At 47.5% G+C, this 21374-nt stretch overlaps 1 protein-coding gene across 1 annotated transcript in view; it reads left to right on the top strand.

Annotated features, from left to right (window-relative positions):
- The first annotated feature begins 502 nt into the window (after positions 1–502).
- The window catches only part of f5 (coagulation factor V), a 229780-nt gene continuing 208908 nt past the window's right edge, over positions 503–21374 (top strand). The window contains exons 1-3 of the mRNA XM_072513824.1: positions 503–700; positions 836–930; positions 1304–1426. Of these exons, the coding sequence (XP_072369925.1) occupies positions 573–700; positions 836–930; positions 1304–1426 (346 nt within the window). The 5' untranslated portion in view covers positions 503–572. The remainder of the gene's footprint in view (positions 701–835; positions 931–1303; positions 1427–21374) is intronic.

Here is a 21374-nt window from a genome sequence, read left to right as displayed (position 1 = left end):
TATTTGGGTTGCGAACAAGCAAAATCCAGCACTTCAAAAAATATACAAAATTCAAACAGGAAACGCTGGGAAACACCAGCATTTGTGGAGAGAGGGAGATCGAACGTTTCAGGTCCACAATCTTCCATCAGATCTGAGAAAAGGGACAGTTAGCTCATTTAAAATTACAGTTGAACTTGTATCTTAATCAAACGTGTTTCTGACAGGCTCGAGCTGAAATGCACCAATTTTTGGGGGGTGTAATTCGCGCGATCCTTTTCTTCTGGGTCAGTGCGGATGTTGCATGGAAATTTGGACGGAGCGGAAATTCAGCTGCCAAACGAGCGGTATTCCACGCAGTAAGTGACTGACCCCGGTGTTTACCCGGAGGTGTGTGACGGGTCTGTGCAGGCTGATGGCACGATGTGTTCTTTCATGTTGTGTAGCGGATGTGCTGGTGGGTGGGCGGACTGGAGGCTATCCCTCCCAGGTCACCGGGGCTGCACAGCGCACGTCAGAATCCAAATAAAACCGGGCAAGTTCGCGGACTTTGGAGAAAGACATTTTTCCAAACACTGGATCGGGTGGGAAGCATGAAGCGCTGCTGCACACTCCTGCTGCTAATTTCATCTGTAATAGACGGCGGACTGTCGGCAGTCAGGCTGTACTATTTGGCTGCTGTTGAAACTGAATGGGTTTATTCCAGACATGGAGGGGAAAGGTACAAATCCACTTTTAAACAGCAGTTTAACCCCCCCCCCCAAAAAAAAAAACCCATTAAATTTGCACTTGTGTTAATTGTTCAGCGCTTTTACGACTGCACTAATATTTCTGAAATGGTGTTTTTTTTTTCCAGTTGCTCTGCTACAACCGACTCCTATTCTAAGATAGTTTACAAGGAGTATCATGACTCCAACTTTGCCATAGAAAAGGATGGCCCTGCCTGGAGAGGTAACTAATTTCACTATTAAATCAAAAACAATGTGGAGCTATCAAGCGATACTCGAGTTAAACCATCTTGTGTTGTTACCATTTTCTTTTGAAATTTTTTATAATTAAGGGGCAATTTGGTGTGGCCAATCCACCTATTGGGTTATGGGGGTAAGACCCACACAGACATGGGGAGAATGTGCAAACTCCACACGGACAGTGACCCGGGGCTGGGATCGAACCCGGGTCCTCAGCGCCGTGAGGCGACAGTGCTAACCACTGCTCCATCGTGCCTCCCGTGTTTTACCATTTTCTACGGTTGATGAGAAGATGTTGATATTTTGGTTATGATACACTTTTTTGCAATCTTTCACTTTGTGGGGAATTTTTACAGGTCTACTGGGCCCCACGCTGCGAGCGGAAGTAGGGGATACTTTAAAAATCCATTTCAAGAATAAGGCTGCTCATCCTGTCAACATTTGCCCACAAGGAATCATGAAGGGCCAATCAGCTGATGGTAAGATGGGATTTAATTCTTTGTGCAAGAGGTCGAAGTGCAATCAGGCCCCATGCCATGTTTATCATTGAGGACAAAATCGCTGGCTTATTTCTCTAAAGTTTGAACTCAATGATTTCATTGTGAGGAATCTGCTTCTATTGGGTTTGCAAATATGTGTTGTTTCAAGATAGTGCCAGACTCTCCCAAACTATGAAACCACTGAAGATATTGTGTTAGGGTCGTTGATGCAAAAGCTGCAAATTGAAGGAGAGTATTTTTTTGTGTGCATCCATCTCTTTTCGAACGTGAAGCCAAGTGTAAAATGATAGCAGTGTAGTCATCTCTCAAAATGTTTATTACCTCAATTTCCTCCCTCCCATACTTCCTGCCAACCCCCAACCCCAGTGAGTTCCTGATTATTTATGTGATATTAACTGGAGATACTGAATGAAGACCATGCTTACAGACAGAGAAAACAACACAATAGTCCATTTCATTTCATTTCATTTCACTTGGTCCAACTTATATTATTGACCAGCTTTACGATTTAGAAATAAAATGTACAAACATTGTCCAAAGGTCACTGGATTTATCCCATGACAGGGAAATTTTATCTGCCCATTAGGGAAGACTGCTGGAGTGGCACTAAAACTGTATATTCTGGTCAGATTCCTGTACTCTCTATTCTGCAGGAGTATGTCCAGGAGATCACAAAGGCTGCCACTTTGCTCACAATACCCTCCATTTCATCTGGTTTCTACTGGACATTCTTACTGGAAGGCACCCATGTTCCCATGCCAATTGGAGACAGCCAAATGTAATCTCGATTTTATTGAGATTCATACCAAATCATGGATGATGTCTGATATCCTTTGCCTAGTGCTTGGAAGGACTGAGCATGAAAGGCTCCTTTTTGTGATCTAAATGATACATCTATACAACCCTTCACCACTTCACAGGTAACTAGGGACAGGAAATAGGCAACATAATAAAGGAATTCATTCATCTATGATTGAATAGCCTTCCGTCACTTCCTGTTTGGACTGACATGTGAAAAATGGCTTGTTATGATGAATCAAAGGCCATGTTGCATCTTGTTACAAGTCCTCAAGAGAGTGGAAAGGCAATTATGGGAAAGAGAAAGATTTAAAAAAACAGGTTTGTAACATTTCTAAGGCATGTTCTGATATGAATTCATTCCTTTTTCTGTTTTACTATCACATTGGATTCAACATGATGTATGTGCAATGACAATTCATTTTTAAAGCTACGAATACAGAAGTTCACACACTGGGTAATCTATTATGTTGAACCATGAACCTGTAAACACTGCCAGCAGAATTATGCAATTTGTGCAGAAGTTCTTTTATTCTATATAAATGCACATTTGAAATGTTATTCTTTAGAGAAGTCAGAGAACTCTTCCAGACAGGATCATTTGTACCATCACCTTTCTGCAATAGTTTTTGATCTTTAATTTTTTTATTGAGTTTCATAAATAACAATGAAAGTGAATTTAATTTTCCCTTTGTAAAGTCTAGAATTGATGAGGTGAACAACAGCAAAATTGTGCCCCCAAAAGAAAATAATTTGTGCTAATGAGTGCTTTGTTTGGATCTCTGTACTTTGAAAGATTTTCATTGGTGACTTTGATAGGTGTATCAGCACAGCTTTCCTCCGGGCGCTCTGGTTTCCTCCCACAGTCCCGAAAGATTCTGAATTCTCCCTCAGTGTACCCGAACAGGCGAGGCAATTTTCACAGCAACTTCATTGCAGGGTTAATGTAAGCCTACTTATGACAATAATAAAGATAATTATTATAGAAATCTGTGGCAACGTAAAGTTGTCACTATTAGGCAAAATTCCAGTCAGATACTTAATTGTGTTACTGCAAGAAACTTTAGCCCAGAAAGTCCCACCAATGACCTGTCTAGCTTTCAACTCTCAATCCTCTCCATTCTGGGATCAGCTTTTTGTTGAACTGCTTTTGTGTTTCATTTGAGAAACAAAGTGGCTCCAATACAGCTGACCACAGCAGGCAGTTAATTGAACTATACACTAGTAATTTCACTGGGTGTTCTCCTCAACTCTCTTCCACCTTAAGCAGTTTAACTGGATATTCCCTCAGGGTTTTCACTGACCATCTACCAAGAATACAGCAGATAATCCAGAAACCGCTGCAGAAATTCTACCCCATACATGTTCAGATACAAGGCACCAGTTGTGCAGCATTTGCCTTGACTCCCATTTCATTAATCATACTTTGAATCAGGGCACAGCATTTTCTTAATATCTCTAATTTCAGCAACATTACTTAATGTAAGTGTTATGGGTTTTGACTGATGAGATTTTCATTTCTGTTGCACCGGTGAGATTGCAACCCTGTATGAAATGCAATCGTGTATTAATACTGGACTTTAAAAAATGGTTCAGTCATGTCTGGTCAAGTTAGTTAATCTGATTGTGTTAATCCAAGTTTAGAAGCAAATTGGTTAATGATGAAGTCTGAGCTTCAATATTGCTGACTTGTAAAGATTATTTATAGGGGGGGGGGGTAAATAAACAAACTACATTCAAAGACACAATCTTCTTTCTCCCCCCACTGTTATTTCAACTGGTATTCTTAGGCATGGATTTAAATCTATTGCACAGTGGGTAATACTGACCAATTTAATATTCTACAAATGTTATTAAGTTATTTGTACACATTCAATCATAAAATCCATTGAATATTTCATGTACTAAGCACTAAAATTACTGTAGACCCATCATCCAAGCAATCTTCAGCTGCTTCATAAATAGCCTTCCCTTTATCACAAGGTCAGGAATGACAATGTTTGCTGATGACTGCACACTCTCTAGTTCTGTTCCCAATGCCTCAGACAATGTGGTAGTCTCTGCCTCTATGCAGCAAAACCTGGACAGCATTCATGCTAGGGTCTGATAATTAGCAAGTAACATTAAGGCTACACAAAATAGGAAAGACAACAGCAGCAACCCGGGGGGGGGGGGGGGGGGGGGAGGGGGGGTGCATTCGGGTCTTCGGGTTTTTTTTGTGTGTTATATATTTGCTGTTCATATTTATCTTTTCAATGTTACTATTTCTTTTTGTTTCTTATTTGTGTTGGCACTTGCCGTTAGTTAATATATTATTTTAAAAACGATCAATGTATATACTGTTACAAAGTTGTAAAAATGGAAAATTCCTGGTTGATCGAAAAACTTTAATAAAATATATATTTTTAAAAACATTAAGGCTACACGGTGCCAGGCAATGACCATTTCCAACAAGAGAGGGCCTAACCTTCCTTGACTGCATTATCATCACAGATCTTCCACCATCAGCATCGTAGGGGTCACCCTTGACCAGAAGCTTAACTGGACCAGCCACACACAAACTGTGGCTACAAGAGCAAGTGAGAGATTGGGTATTCTGCAGCATGTAACTCGTTTCATGACCCCTCAGATCCTGTCCACTATATACAAGGCAAAAATCAGAAGTGTGATGGACTACTTTCCCCTCTCCCGGATGAGTGCAACTCTCACAACCCTCAAGAAGCTCCACACCATCCAGGACAAAGAAGTCCATATGAATGGCACCCTATCCACCATCTTAAATATTCAGCCCCCCCCCCCCCCCCCCACACACACACACACACAAACCCCACCTACAAAATTAATCTCTCATTCACATTCTGGCCTGATTAGAAAATATTTTGTCATTACTTTTTTTTTGTAAATATTTTATTGAAAATTTTTGGTCAACCAACACAGTACATTGTGCATCCTTTACACAATATTATAACAACACAAATAACAATGACCTATTTTATAAACAAAAAATGAATGAATCAATAATAAATATCAAAAATGAAAACTAACCCTAATTGGCAACTGCCTTATTACAAGTAACACTCTCCAAATATATAATTTAACAGTCCAATATATAATTATCTGTAGCAACAACCTATACATATTATACAGTATATATTAACAACCCTGAGAGTCCTTCTTGTTCCTCCTCCCCCCCCCCCCCCCCCCACCCCCCCCCCGACCCTGGGCTGCTGCTGCTGCCTTCTTTTTTTCCATTCCATCTATCTTTCTGCGAGGTATTCGACGAACGGTTGCCACCGCCTGGTGAACCCTTGAGCCGACCCCCTTAGAACGAACTTAATCCGCTCTAGCTTTATAAACCCTGCCATGTCATTTATCCAGGTCTCCACCCCCGGGGCTTGGCTTCTTTCCACATTAGCAATATCCTGCGCCGGGCTACTAGGGACGCAAAGGCCAAAACATCGGCCTCTCTCGCCTCCTGCACTCCCGGCTCTTGTGCAACCCCAAATATAGCCAACCCCCAGCTTGGTTCGACCCGGACCCCTACTACTTTTGAAAGCACCTTTGTCACCCCCATCCAAAACCCCTGTAGTGTCGGGCATGACCAAAACATATGGGTATGATTCGCTGGGCTTCTCGAGCACCTCGCACACCTATCCTCCACCCCAAAATATTTACTGAGCCGTGCTCCAGTCATATGCGCCCTGTGTAATACCTTAAACTGAATCAGGCTTAGCCTGGCACACGAGGACGACGAGTTTACCCTGCTTAGGGCATCTGCCCACAGCCCCTCCTCGATCTCCTCCCCCAGCTCTTCTTCCCATTTCCCTTTTAGTTCATCTACCATAGTCTCCCCTTCGTCCCTCATTTCCCTATATATATCTGACACCTTACCATCCCCCACCCATGTCTTTGAGATCACTCTGTCCTGCACCTCTTGTGTCGGGAGCTGCGGGAATTCCCTCACCTGTTGCCTCGCAAAAGCCCTCAGTTGCATATACCTGAATGCATTCCCTTGGGGCAACCCATATTTCTCGGTCAGCGCTCCCAGACTCGCGAACTTCCCATCCACAAACAGATCTTTCAGTTGCGTTATTCCTGCTCTTTGCCACATTCCATATCCCCCATCCATTCCCCCCGGGGCAAACCAATGGTTGTTTCTTATCGGGGACCCCCCCCCAAGGCTCCAGTCTTTCCCCTATGCCGTCTCCACTGTCCCCAAATCTTCAGTGTAGCCACCACCACCGGGCTTGTGGTGTAGTTCCTCGGTGAGAACGGCAATGGGGCTGTCACCATAGCCTGTAGGCTAGTCCCCCTACAGGACGCCCTCTCTAATCTCTTCCACGCCGCTCCCTCCTCCTCTCCCATCCACTTACTCACCATTGAAATATTAGCGGCCCAATAATACTCACTTAGGCTCGGTAGTGCCAGCCCCCCCCTATCCCTGCTACGCTGTAAGAATCCCTTCCTCACTCTCGGGGTCTTCCCGGCCCACACAAAACCCATGATGCTCTTTTCAGTCCTTTTAAAAAAATCCTTCGTGATCACCACCGGGAGGCACTGAAACACAAAGAGGAATCTCGGGAGGACCACCATCTTAACCGCCTGCACCCTCCCTGCCAGTGACAGGGATACCATATCCCATCTCTTGAAATCCTCCTCCATTTGTTCCACCAACCGCGTTAAATTTAATCTATGCAATGTGCCCCAATTCTTGGCTATCTGGATCCCCAGGTAACGAAAGTCCCTTGTTACCTTCCTCAACGGTAGGTCCTCTATTTCTCTACTCTGCTCCCCTGGATGCACCACAAACAACTCACTTTTCCCCATGTTCAATTTATACCCTGAAAAATCCCCAAACTCCCCAAGTATCTGCATTATTTCTGGCATCCCCTCCGCCGGGTCTGCCACGTATAGTAGCAAATCGTCCGCATACAAAGATACCCGGTGTTCTTCTCCTCCTCTAAGTACTCCCCTCCACTTCTTGGAACCCCTCAACACTATCGCCAGGGGCTCAATCGCCAGTGCAAACAATAATGGGGACAGAGGGCATCCCTGCCTTGTCCCTCTATGGAGCCGAAAATATGCAGATCCCCGTCCATTCGTGACCACGCTCGCCATTGGGGCCCTATACAACAGCTGCACCCATCTAACATACCCCTCTCCAAAACCAAATCTCCTCAACACCTCCCACAAATAATCCTATTCCACTCTATCAAATGCTTTCTCGGCATCCATCGCCACTACTATCTCCGTTTCCCCCTCTGGTGGGGCCATCATCATTACCCCTAACAGCCTCCGTATATTCGTGTTCAGCTGTCTCCCCTTCACAAACCCAGTTTGGTCCTCGTGGACCACCCCCGGGACACATTCCTCTATTCTCATTGCCGTTACCTTGGCCAGGATCTTGGCATCTACATTTAGGAGGGAAATAGGTCTATAGGACCCGCATTGTAGCGGGTCCTTTTCCTTCTTTAAGAGAAGCGATATCGTTGCTTCAGACATAGTTGGGGGCAGTTGTCCCCTTTCCTTTGCCTCATTAAAGGTCCTAGTCAATACCGGGGCGAGCAAGTCCACATATTTTCTATAGAATTCGACTGGGAATCCATCCGGTCCAGGGGCCTTTCCCGCCTGCATGCTCCTAATTCCTTTCACCACTTCTTCTACCTCGATTTGTGCTCCCAGTCCCACCCTTTCCTGCGCTTCCACCTTGGGAAATTCCAGCCGATCCAAGAAGCCCATCATTCTCTCCCTCCCATCCGGGGGTTGAGCTTCATATAATTTTTTATAAAATGTCTTGAACACTCCATTCACTCTCTCCGCTCCCCGCTCCATCTCTCCTTCCTCATCCCTCACTCCCCCTATTTCCCTCGCTGCTCCCCTTTTCCTCAATTGGTGTGCCAGCAACCTGCTCGCCTTCTCCCCATATTCGTACTGTACACCCTGTGCCTTCCTCCATTGTGCCTCTGCAGTGCCCGTAGTCAGCAAGTCAAATTCTACATGTAGCCTTTGCCTTTCCCTGTACAGTCCCTCCTCCGGTGCTTCCGCATATTGTCTGTCCACCCTCAAAAGTTCTTGCAGCAACCGCTCCCGTTCTTTACTCTCCTGCTTCCCTTTATGTGCCCTTATTGATATCAGCTCCCCTCTAACCACCGCCTTCAACGCCTCCCAGACCACTCCCACCTGGACCTCCCCATTATCATTGAGTTCCAAGTACTTTTCAATGCACCCCCTCACCCTTAGACACACCCCCTCATCTGCCATTAGTCCCATGTCCATTCTCCAGGGTGGGCGCCCTCCTGTTTCCTCCCCTATCGCCAAGTCTACCCAGTGTGGAGCGTGATCCGAAATGGCTATAGCCGTATACTCCGTTCCCCTCACCTTCGGGATCAACGCCCTTCCCAGCACAAAAAAGTCTATTCGTGAGTAGACTTTATGGACATAGGAGAAAAACGAGAACTCCTTACTCCTAGGTCTGCTAAATCTCCACGGGTCTACACCTCCCATCTGCTCCATAAAATCTTTAAGTACCTTGGCTGCTGCCGGCTTCCTTCCAGTCCTGGACTTCGACCTATCCAGCCCTGGTTCCAACACCGTATTAAAATCTCCCCCCATTATCAGCTTTCCCATCTCTAGGTCCGGAATGCGTCCTAGCATCCGCCTCATAAAATTGGCATCATCCCAGTTCGGGGCATATACGTTTAACAAAACCACCGTCTCCCCCTGTAGTTTGCCACTCACCATCACGTATCTGCCCCCGTTATCCGCCACTATAGTCTTTGCCTCGAACATTACCCGCTTCCCCACTAATATAGCCACCCCCCTGTTTTTCGCATCTAGCCCCGAATGGAACACCTGCCCCACCCATCCTTTGCGTAGCCTAACCTGGTCTATCAGTTTCAGGTGCGTTTCCTGTAACATAACCACATCTGCCTTAAGTTTCTTAAGGTGTGCGAGTACCCGTTCCACGTGATCAGCCGGGTTGGGGGGCTTCCTACCCCCCCCCCCCCTTGTCGATTAGCCATCCCCTTTTTCCAGCTCCTCACCCGGTTCCCACGCAGCTGTATCTCCCCCAGGCGGTGCCCCCCCCGCCCATCCCCTCCCATACCAGCTCCCCCCTCTCCCCAGCAGCAGAAACCCAGTAATTCCCCCCTCCCACCCCCCCCGCTAGATCCCCCGCTAGCGTAATTACTCCCCCCATGTTGCTCCCAGAAGTCAGCAAACTCTGGCCGACCTCGGCTTCCCCCCGTGACCTCGGCTCGCACCGTGCGACGTCCCCTCCTTCCTGCTTCTCTATTCCCGCCATGATTATCATAGCGCGGGAACCAAGCCCGCGCTTCTCCCTTGGCCCCGCCCCCAATGGCCAACGCCCCATCTCCTCCACCTCCCCTCCTCCCCCCATCACCACCTGTGGGAGAGAGAAAAGTTACCACATCGCAGGATTAGTACATAAAACTCCTCTTTCCCCCCTTTTTAACCCCCCTCTTTGCCCCCCACATTCGCCCCACCACTCTGTTCAAACGTTCTTTTTAATAACCCGCTCATTCCAGTTTTTCTTCCACAATAAAAGTCCACGCTTCATCCGCCGTCTCAAAGTAGTGGTGCCTCCCTCGATATGTGACCCACAGTCTTGCCGGTTGCAGCATTCCAAATTTTATCTTTTTATGAAGCACCGCCTTGGCCCGATTAAAGCTCGCCCTCCTTCTCGCCACCTCCGCACTCCAGTCTTGATAAACGCGGATCACCGCGTTCTCCCATTTACTGCTCCGAGTTTTCTTTGCCCATCTAAGGACCATTTCTCTATCCTTAAAACGGAGGAATCTCACCACTATGGCTCTGGGAATTTCTCCTGCTCTCGGTCCTCGCGCCATCACTCGGTATGCTCCCTCCACCTCCAACGGACCCGCCGGGGCCTCCGCTCCCATTAACGAGTGCAGCATCGTGCTCACATATGCCCCGACGTCCGCTCCCTCCACACCTTCAGGAAGACCAAGAATCCTCAGGTTGTTCCTCCTTACGTTGTTCTCCAGTGCCTCCAACCTTTCCACACATCGTTTCTGATGTGCCTCATGCGTCTCCGTCTTCACCACCAGGCCCTGTATGTCGTCCTCATTCTCGGCTGCCTTTGCCTTCACGACCCGAAGCTCCCGCTCCTGGGTCTTTTGTTCCTCCTTTAGCCCTTCGATCGCCTGTAGTATCGGGGCCAACAGCTCTTTCTTCATTTCCTTTTTGAGCTCTTCCACACAGCATTTCAAGAACTCTTGTTGTTCAGGGCCCCATGTTAAACTGCCACCTTCCGACGCCATCTTGGTTTTTGCTTGCCTTCCTTGCTGCTGTTCTAAAGGATCCACTGCAATCCGGCCACTTTCTCCTCCTTTTTCCATCCGTATCCAGGGGGGATTCCCTTCTGGTTTACCGCACAGTGTTTTTAGCCGTCAAAATTGCCGTTGGGGCTCCTATCAAGTGCCCAAAAGTCCGTTTCACCGGGAGCTGCCGAAACGTGCGACTCAGCTGGTCATCGCCGCACCCGGAAGTCTATTTTGTCATTACTTCATCGCCATTGGGTCAAAATCCTGGAATTCTTTCCCTGTTAGACTTGTGGATGTACTTACACCACACATGGATTACAACAGTTCAAGAGGCAGCTCACTGCCAATGTCTGAAGAGCAGTTAGGGATGATCAATAACTGTTGGCCTTGCCAAGCTGCCCACATCCAATGGGTGAATGAAAAAAAAACTCCTTAATTCTTCTTCTTAGTTATATTATGCTTCAGATAATGCAAGACCCGTATCTGCTTTAAGGAATATGGAGCTGGCCAGTTGTCGTCACTGCATTACCCTCTAATTGGAGAAAATGGGGCATTTGGCTTACATGCATCTTTTGGCACCATCAATTGGCATCTTTCCAAAATCCCATCTGCCTTCTGAGGTGGATGTAGAATATTCCAAGACATTATTTAGAGGAATAATAGGAGAGTTACCCCGGATGTCCTGGTCAATATTTATTACTCAATCAATTTCTCACAAAGAAAATTATCGCATTGCTTTTTTCGGGAGTTTGCTATGCACCAATTGGCTACTTCATTTTCTGTATTCCAACTGAGTCTACTTCAAAAGTACTTAATTGGCCTTAAAACGCTTTGAAACATCGGTGAGCATGAAAGGTGCTATATAAATGTAGTCTGTCATTTTTTTGTTTGATGCAGATACCCTTTTAATGTTGGCCAGATGTTTACCATTAGTGCTAAAGTTTGTTTTCTCCAAACATTGACACAAAGTTGACTCTGATAAAAATCGGTAAATATCTTGAGAACCTCTCAGGCTTTAAACACAGCAGTTGCCATTATACCATTGTACTATGAAGCTAAAATATGTGAGATTGGCTTTTTCACCTGGCATTGCAGGTTGTGCCTAAATTTATATTACCATTAACCAGAAACTGAACTGGAGCAGCCATATAAATATTGTGACTACAAGACATGTGAGGCTGGGAAATCTGAGGCAAATTAATCACTTCCTAATTCCCCAATGCCTGCCCTCCCCTGCCCTCCAAGATACAAGATAGGAGTGTGTTGGAATGTGGAATGGTCTTCACTTGCCTGGATGAGTGTAGCTCCAATGACATTCAAGAAGCTCAACACCATCCAGGACAAAACAGCCCGCTTGATCGACACCCCATTTGCCAACATAAACCTTCACTCCCTCCACCACTGGTGCGCAGTGATAGCAATTACAATGTGTAAAGGAGGTCCTACCTTGATCTTCTTTTACTCAACAAGCTTAACTTACGCCTTTTTAAATTCAAGCAGCTTTTTTGTACCTACTCCAACGCTCACAGGTTCTATTGCCTCCTTTTTGGCCCCGAAACATTCCCCAGTTCTCTGCAGCTCTGCAGAATATTGCTGTTTGTTCCCAGGCTCTTTACGTAGCCTGTCCCTAGAAATCACTTTTGATCCCACCAGGTCATTGGAGAGAAGCAGTTTGACCACATCCATCAGAAAACTGGGGTCACCATTCCTCCTTCAACACCATTTGCCATCACTTTGGCACTTACTACACTCTCTGTTGAAGAGTCATGCCTTTTCCCAGCAATAGTGTTTGGTTGCCCCTGAAACCTCAGTATGACTACAAGCTACTCGCCTCGCTCTGGGGAAATGTGACCACTTCTCCTTCTGTTACAAAATCCTTGAAAACTCACCCGCACTCACAGTAGTGCAACTACAGTGGTGTGCTACTCCAGTCAGAGCCATAGTCTGGTCTGCTATGCTATCTGGCTTTGTAGCCAAAGAGGAGCCCTGAAAAGGTAACTCAAATGTAGTTTATTTCCTACTCCCAGTTCGGAAATACAGCAACTAAGCAATACTCCAGTCCCAGCCGGGACCATCCTGAGTTACCGGTTCCCTCTTGGGCCGGCTTTTATCTCGGGGAATTAACGAACCCCGCTGTTCATCCTCTGCCCCTCAGCGAGGGTGATCGTATTCCACGAACCCCATGGGGCGATCAACTGGGTCATCCCCGTGGGTCTCGTGAGGGTTATAACACTGACTGACACCCATTATCTGTGTGGCGATTATGCGCTCTGATCAACCCCATGGGTTTTTCTTGTAACCTCCAACAGTCAGCGCGGAGGTGTCCTAACTCAGCAGTTAAACCACACAGGCGTCTGCCTCACTTTTTTTCTCAGCACCAAAATGCCTGGCCTGAGGAGGGCACCCTGTGTTTCCAGCTGTCCCTTCTTTCCAGCTGTCCCTTCTTTCCCATAGCTGTTCAGTTTCCAACGCTCTCCCATCTTTAACCCTTTCAGTTGGTGGGGCGCAACTAGGGGAGGGTTTACTTTGGGATGAGGGTTTGAGGAATAGCTCATAATCAGAGAATTCCTACAGTGCAGAAAGAAGCCATTCAGCCCTTCGAATTTGCAGCGACCCTCTGAAAGAGCACCCTACCTAAACCCTATTCCCGTAACTCCATAACCCCACCTAACCTGGACACTAAGGGGTAATTTAGCATGGCCAATCCACTTAACCTGCACATTTTTGGACTGTCGGAGGAAACTGGAGAATACATAGGGAGAATGTACAAACTCCACACAGCCAGCGATCCAAAGCTGGAATCAAACCTGGGTCCCTGGCGTTGCGAGGCAGCTATACTAGCCACTAGAGTTGCTGCCTGCCTAGCTAGAGTTGCTGCCGCCTAGGTCCTGTTACTTTCTGTTCCTCATAGAATCACAGAATTTACAGTGCAGAACGAGGCCAGTCAACCTTTTTTGGACACTAAGGACAATTTAGGATCTAACTAACCTGCACGTCTTTGGACTGTGGGAGGAAACTGCAGCACCTGGAGGAAACCCACACAGACACGGGGAGAATGTGCAGACTCCGCACAGACAGGAACCAAACAGGAATCGAACCTGGGACCCTGGTGATGTGAAGGGACAGTTCTACCATGCTGCCCCATACGAGATCCAAGCTGACAAGAACAGCCATTTGCACCTGATTTCAGGCTTGATCTTAGCCAAAAGGCTCTTCCTAATTCTTATGTTCTTCTGCCAGTGGCCTTAAAGTGCAATGCCTCTGTAACTCTGAGACCTAACTCATAAACTCGCTGCAGGGCAGAAGGAGGCCATTCGGCCCATTGTGTCTTCACCAACCCACTGAAAGAGCACCCTAACTAGGTCCAATTCCAGTCTTATCCCCACCTAGCCTTTTGGACACTAAGGGGCAATTTAGCATGCCCAATACACCTAAACTGCACATCTCTGGACTGTGGGAGGAAACCCACGCAGCCACTGCAAGTTCCACACAGTTGCCCAAGGCTGGAATTGAACCCTGGTCCTTGGCGCGCGGTGCTAACCACGTCCCACCGTGACACCTGTTCTTATTGGGAAACATATGGGGCGGGATTCTCTGTCCCGCGCACCCGTTTTCTGCTGCGGCACGCCCCCGCTGGCAGTGGGATCCTCCATCCCGGCAGCCGGCCAATGGGGTTTCCCATTGTGGACACCCGCATGATGTCGGGAAATCCGCAGACGTGAGTGCGCTTACGGCGAAGTGGAGGATCCCACCGATGGTGTTTTTAAACCCATCGCGAAGAATTATTTCCTGAAGCACTAACTGATACACACTTAAAACAGCCTCATTTAGGTACCCCCTTAACTTTTCGAGAGACAGAACCTTTAAATCCTCAAAAGGAAATCCCTCGTTAAACATGTATATTGTAACTGTTTAATATTATAGACCCAAGAAAACCTTTTGCAGTTTTGAATTGTTTTTTGAAGGAACAATTTACTTTCCTTATTCTTGTTCTTTGTTAGCCTCCAGGTACAATCTATGGATACGAGCCCCCAATTTTGTTACGACCGGATGAGGGGGGATGAACTGGCTCCCCATTATTCAACACAAACATTGGTCACAACAAAGGATTTTTAAAAATTCTTTACCAATCCAAATGTATTTACTTTTTTAAAATGAGCTAATCAAATCAGGCTGTCTTGAGTCAAAGAAAGAGGAAATTTATTAGATCCTAAACCTGAGAAAAGACCCCCCCCACCCCCCCCCCCCCCCCAAGACACACACACACACATCTGCAGAAGTAAGAAAAACCTAAGAGTCTAAATAAGAGTTATAAGAATATGCGATTAAGTCCTTTGTTCTTGAGATGTACATTGTTGAATATAGCGGTTGTTTTAAGTTGGCAAGTTTCCTTTAAAATCCTGGAATTGAAGTCCAGGTAACTACTTTAATGGAGACAATTTCCTTCCTTTTAATTCCGTGATTAGTTTCACAGAATTCAATGAGTTTCTCCTGAGGTTATTTCCAATGGCAATATACCATCAATATCAATGATTTTTAGACTATTAAGAAAAAGTGCTACTCTTGGTTTCAGAGGGAGAGAGAGTGCACGAGATTCAACAAACAAAGAACAAAGAAATGTACAGCACAGGAACAGGCCCTTCGGCCCTCCAAGCCGGTGCCGACCATGCTGCCCGACTAAACTACAGTCTTCTACACTTACTGGGTCCGTATCCCTCTATTCCCATCCTATTCATGTATTTGTCAAGATGCCCCTTAAATGTCACTATCGTCCCTGCTTCCACCACCTCCTCCGGTAGCGAGTTCCAGGCACCCACTACCCTCTGCGTAAAAAACTTGCCTCGTACATCTACTCTAAACCTGGCCCCTCTCACCTTAAACCTATGCCCCCTAGTAATTGACCCCTCTACCCTGGGGAAAAGCCTCTGACTATCCACTCTGTCATTTCCGCCATTTCCTTGCTGCTTCCATCAGTAGTTTTTCTACATGCCTTTGATTACTTCGCGCTCTCTCGGGCTTGGCAAAACCAGTTCTTAAAAACATCCCGGGCTAAATTTTCCGTAATCGGCGCGATGTCCGCTGATCGGCGCCAGAAACGGCGCAAATCAGTCCGGCATCGGGCCACCCCAAAGGTGCGGAATCTTCCGCATCTTGGGGGGCCGAGACCTAACCTTGAGGGTCTTGGCCTGCGCCGGACTGATTTCCGCCCCGCCAGCTGGCGGGAAAGGCCTTTGGTGCCCCGCCAGCTGCCGCGGAAATGACATTGCCGTGCGGCGCATGCATGGGAGCGGCAGCGGCCGCTCACGGCATTCCTGCGCATGCGCAGTGGAGGGGGTCTCTTCCGCCTCCGCCGTGGTGGAGACCGTGGCAAAGGCGGAAGGAAAAGAGTGCCCCCACGGCACAGGCCCGCCCACGGATCGCTGGGCCCCGATCGCGGGCCAGGCATCCCACGGGGCCAGATCGCCCCGCGCCCCCCCCAGGACCCCGGAGCCCACGGCGCCTTGTCCCGCCGGTAAGAGAGGTGGTTTAATCCACGCCGGAGGGACAGACATTCTAGCAGCGGGACTTCGGCCCATCTGGGCCGGAGAATTGCCGGGGGGGGGGGGGGGGCCCGCCAACTGGCGCGGCGCGATTCCTGCCCCCGCCGAATCTCCGGTGCCGGAGAATTCGGCAACTGGCGGGGGTGGGATTCACGCCAGCCCCCGGCGATTCTCCGACCCGGTGGGGGGTCGGAGAATCTCGCCCAGTCTCTATATTCCAAGAAAATAATTTTATTAACATGTCTTGCAATCATTGTTGCAGAACAAATAATCACATTTTTTTATCCTTCTTAGAAACTCTTGACACATTTCATAATAGTAGAAACCAACAGGAAATAGGGTTACTTTGTCTTCCAATGGGGTTTGAGTGTCTTAGTGAGTGTATCCTGGCTAGTTCCCCATGGTCTTGAAAAAATTACAGTTGATTAAAGTCCAGCACTTTGCAGTTTTAATGCTATCCTTTCAAGAGTCGCCTTTTTGAACTGGACCTTGACACCTCCCAGGTATGAAATTACCATGCAATATGTCAGGGCAGGTCTGCAGAGCAATCCATATAGATTGCATATCCCAAAAAGTGGTCAACTTAAAATATCAGGTGACTGATGGTAGCCATTTTTGGTCAGTGTCCTTTCTTTTATCTTTTAACAAAAACAGGTTCTCTTTAAACAGTTCAGTATGTGTTTGGTTAGCTGGAGAAGTTATAGATACATTTCACTCGATCACAATTTCCCATCATTGTGACAACTCTAAACAAGATACACTGCAGCAACTCACAAGGCTCTTTCATCAGCACCTTCTAAACCTGCTACCTCTATCACCTAGAAGGACAAGGGCAGTAGATGCATGGAAAGGCAAGTTCTCCTCCAAGCTGCACACTGTCTTGACTTGGAATTATATCGCCATTCCTTCAATTTCACAGGATCAAAGTCCTAGAACTCCCTCCCTAAGAACATCGGGGATGTACCTGCACCAGATGGACTGCAGTGGTTCAAGAAATCAACTCACCACCACTTGGCCTTATGGGATGGGCAACAAATGCTGATATTGCTAGTGACGCCCACTTCCCATGAAAGAATAAAAAGACAATTTGACATGCGCTGACACATACAATTATAATGCTGAAAACTGTGCAGACAACAAATATGGAATAAGTTGACTATCTGCTGTGGTATTTCGTTAATTTTCTATGCGTATATTTATGCTAAAAAGATCTACTAGTATTTGAAATGTTGCCTGATTAATCTGCAGGTGTTGATTCTGTGAATTAGCATACTTAATGAAACTGTTGGGGGCTCTGTGTTTGCAGATGCCCTGTGTAAATAACTTGGAAGGGTAAATCACATCTGTATTGACAGCCTGCTTAATGTTTAACACAACTGTATGTATTAGAAAGGGGGAACAATCAATATATTTACTGAACTATTAATTATTAATGACAAGATTTTTTTTGGAACTTCTGTGGCATCTTGTCCACATAGATCTTCTATGTCACTTTTGTTTTAAATATAAAGGTGCAGATATTGTGTTTAGATAATAGGTTTTGTTACAGCCGCATGGGGAATCTGGTACTTCTGGAAAATCTGATGACCCACTCAGATCAGATTGCATAAACAGAGCTGCCTTGGTAAACAGGCCATTGATGATCCCTGCCCGATTTTAAACATCAGTCTGAGAATGAAAAGGAGTAAGTCCGCCGACCAGACTGAAAGCCCTGCCCCTTTTGCCCTACGCATGCAAGACTTGGAATATGTGTCAGCATCAGAACTTCAACCACTTTCCCTTGAGCTACTTTTGAATCCTCTGAAGATAAGATGGCAGGACATTGAGATGTTCACCCGAGCTGGCACCCCAAACATCCACACCATATTGGTACAGTCGCAACTAGGCTGGGTTGGGCATGTAGGCAGGATGCTTGCTTGAAAAAGCAAATCTTCTATGCCGACATTGAGTCTGGGGTGCTCTCTTTTGGTGGTCACAGGAAGCGTTCCATGGACATGCTGAGGGGCTTCACTTCGGAATTTTGATATCGACCTGAGTCTTGGGAGAAGCTCATCCAGGTTCGCTGCACCTGCTGCAATGAAATAAAAAATACAGTGGCCTCCTTCAAAATTAAGCGCATATCAGAGTCAGAGAAAACCACGAGGAGAGAAAATCCCGAGCCAGTAACTTGTCCAAAACTCCAATCGTCTGGGGAATCCTATCCTGTTTGCAGCAGAACCTTCCTGATGGAGGTTGGCCTTAGCAGTCATCTGCTCACCTTCTGGAACCTGAACAAACACCCAAGGTGATGAACATGGTCATCCTCACTTTGAATTACAAACTAGAAAAGAAGGGTTTCTGTGGAAGTGTACTGTGAGCTGATTGATCTGGTGGAAAGGTTGCTGTAGTTTGCGGGGATGAGCCAATGGGATTTAAATTTAGAACTGTGACTGCTTTCTCTGCAGCAGTGAGAGCTGTCCGTATTGTGATTCTAGATCTGGCTAAAACATACATCAGTGCACCTCCTAGCTTAATGTCTGAAGTGTAGGCTTCTGAGACACAGCTCTCAAGACTAACCCCCGCCCCCCCATCTCCAGCCAACACCACCCCTAGATGGACAGGAGAATTGAGGGACAGTTAACTTAAGGATGGAAAAGGTGTTACATAGATACATAGACGATATGAGCAGGAGGAGGCCTTTTGGCCCTACGAGCCTGCTCTACCATTCATCACGATCATGGCTGATCAACCAACTCAATAGCCTAATCTTACTTTCTCCCCATAGCTTTTGATCTGATTCTCCCCAAGTGCTATATCCAGCCGCCTCTTGAATATATTCAATGTTTTAGCATCGACTACTTCCTGTGATAATGAATTCCACAGGCTCACCACTCTGTGTGAAGAAGTGTCTCCTTATCTCTGTCCGAAATGGTTTATCCTGAATCCTCAGGCTGTGACCCCTGGTTCTGGACACACCCATCATTGGTAACATCTTCCCTGCATCTACCCTGTCTAGTCCTGTTAAAATTTTATAAGTCTCTATGAGATCCCCCCATATTCTTCTGAACTCCAGCGAGAACAATCCCAACCCAGTCAACCTCTCCTCCTATGACAGTCCCGCCATCCCTGGAATCAGTCTGGTAAACCTTCACTGCATTCCCTCAAGAGCAAGAACATCCTTCCTCAGAGAAGGAGACCAAAACTGCACACAATACTCCAGGTGTGGCCTCACCAAGGCCCTGTATAATTGCAGCAACAAATACTCAAAACCTCTTGCAACGGAGGCCAACATACCATTAGCCTTCTTTACCGCCTGCTGCACCTGCAGTGACTGGTGCACAAGGACACCCAGGTCACGCTGCACACCCCCCTCTACCAATTTACAACCATTCAGGTAGTAATCTGCCTTCCTGTTTTTGCTTCCAAAGTGAATAACCTCACACTTATCCAAATTATACTGCTGATGCACGATCAATAACTCCAGAAGCGAGGTTGGAGACAATTGAAGGCTTTAATACGCTAGATGTTTCCCCCAGCAGCGCAGGTACAGAAGAAAGCTGCTGGGGCAGCAATGGGCTCTTATACCCCGCCTTGCAGGGCGGAGCTAGCATACAGGCTTAACCAATGGGAACAAGTACATTCTCCACCAATGGTATTCCGGCATTACCAGGTACCGTAATCCTTCTAACACAGACTACCACATTCACCCCCTGTTAAAAAAAGAGTCCTGCGGGGTGGTGGCTTCGTATTACAACGTGGTAAAGTGGTAGAAGTTACAGTGATGAAGGTACCGTAATACCTCCGTACAACGTTTTGCCTTATTACATCTTAACTATTTACAACAATAATATACATTTCAAAATGAAGCAATTAGTTGATCGGGGGCCCTGGTCGTCCTTTGCGATTGTCGTAGCTTTGGTGGTAATGCCGGTGGAGGTTCGGGTGTCTGTGACTCCGGGAGCGTGGTTTCGGCTTCTGTGGCCGCTTCATCACCCCTAGACGGGGCCGGTGGAAGAACCGATCCACCTGGGAAGGGGGCGGCTGTGGGGTGCGCTGGTGGGAGGGAGGGTGGGACTGGTTGGGGTGTGTGGGGATCCAGCGGGCACCTGGTCCCGTAGGGAGACCGTATCCTGTCGGCCGTCTGGGTACGCCACGTGGGAGTACTGAGGGTTAGCGTGGAGGAGGTGGACCCTCTCGACCAATGGGTCCGATTTGTGCGCCCGCACGTGTTTTCGGAGCAGGATGGGTGCGTGAGATGCCAGCCAGGTCGGGAGCGAGGTCCGAGAGGAGGACTTCCTGGGGAAGACAAGGAGACGTTCGTGAGGTGTTTGGTTGGCCATGGTACAGGGCCGTGACCAGATGGAGTGGAGGACATCCGGGAGGACTTCCTGCCAGCTGGAGACGGGGAGATTCCTGGACCGCAGGGCCAGTAGGACGGTCTTCCAGACCGTTCCGTTCTCCCTCTCTACCTGTCCATTTCCCCAGGGGTTGTAACTGATCGTCCTGCTCGTGGCAATGCCCTTGCTGAGCAGGAATTGACGCAGTTCGTCACTCATAAAGGAGGACCCCCTATCACTGTGTATGTAGGCGGGGAAACAGAACAGCGTAAAGATACTATGGAGGGCCTTGATGACGGTGGTCCTGGTCATGTCCGGGCAGGGCATGGCGAATGGGAACCGGGAGTACTCATCAATCACGTTCAGGAAGTACGTGTTGCGGTCGGTGGGGGGGGGGGGGGCCTTTGAAATCCATACTGAGGCGTTCAAAGGGAAGCCTTTATCAGGTGCGCTTTCTCCGGCCTGTAGAAGTGCGGCTTGCACTCCGCGCAGATTTGGCAATTCCTGGTGGCTGTCCTGACCTCCTCGATGGAGTAGGGCAGGTTGCGGGTCTTGATGAAATGGAAAAATTGAGTGACCCCCCGGGTGGCAGAGGTCCTCCTGGAGGGCTCGGAGGCGGTCCACTTGTGCGTTGGCACATGTGCCCCGGGACAGGGCATCAGGAGGCTCGTTTAGCTTCCCGGGACGATACAAGATCTCATAGTTGTAGGTGGAGAGTTCGTTCCTCCACCGTAAGTTCTTGACATTTTTTATCTTGCCCCGCTGTGCATTATCAAACATGAAAGCAACCGACTGTTGGTCAGTGAGGAGAGTGAATCTCCTGCCGGCCAGGTAATGCCTCCAATGTTGCACAGCCTCTACTATGGCCTGGGCCTCCTTTTTGACTGAGGAATGGTGAATTTCGGAAGCATGGCGGGTACGAGAGAAGAAGGCCACGGGTCTGCCCGCTTGGTTGAGGGTGGCCGCC

This window comes from Scyliorhinus torazame, chromosome 8, assembly GCF_047496885.1.
Source record: "Scyliorhinus torazame isolate Kashiwa2021f chromosome 8, sScyTor2.1, whole genome shotgun sequence".
In the NCBI taxonomy this organism is placed as follows: Eukaryota; Metazoa; Chordata; class Chondrichthyes; order Carcharhiniformes; family Scyliorhinidae; genus Scyliorhinus; species Scyliorhinus torazame.
The sequence above is the reverse complement of the archived record's forward strand: the minus strand, read 5'-3'. Positions and strand labels throughout refer to the sequence as shown.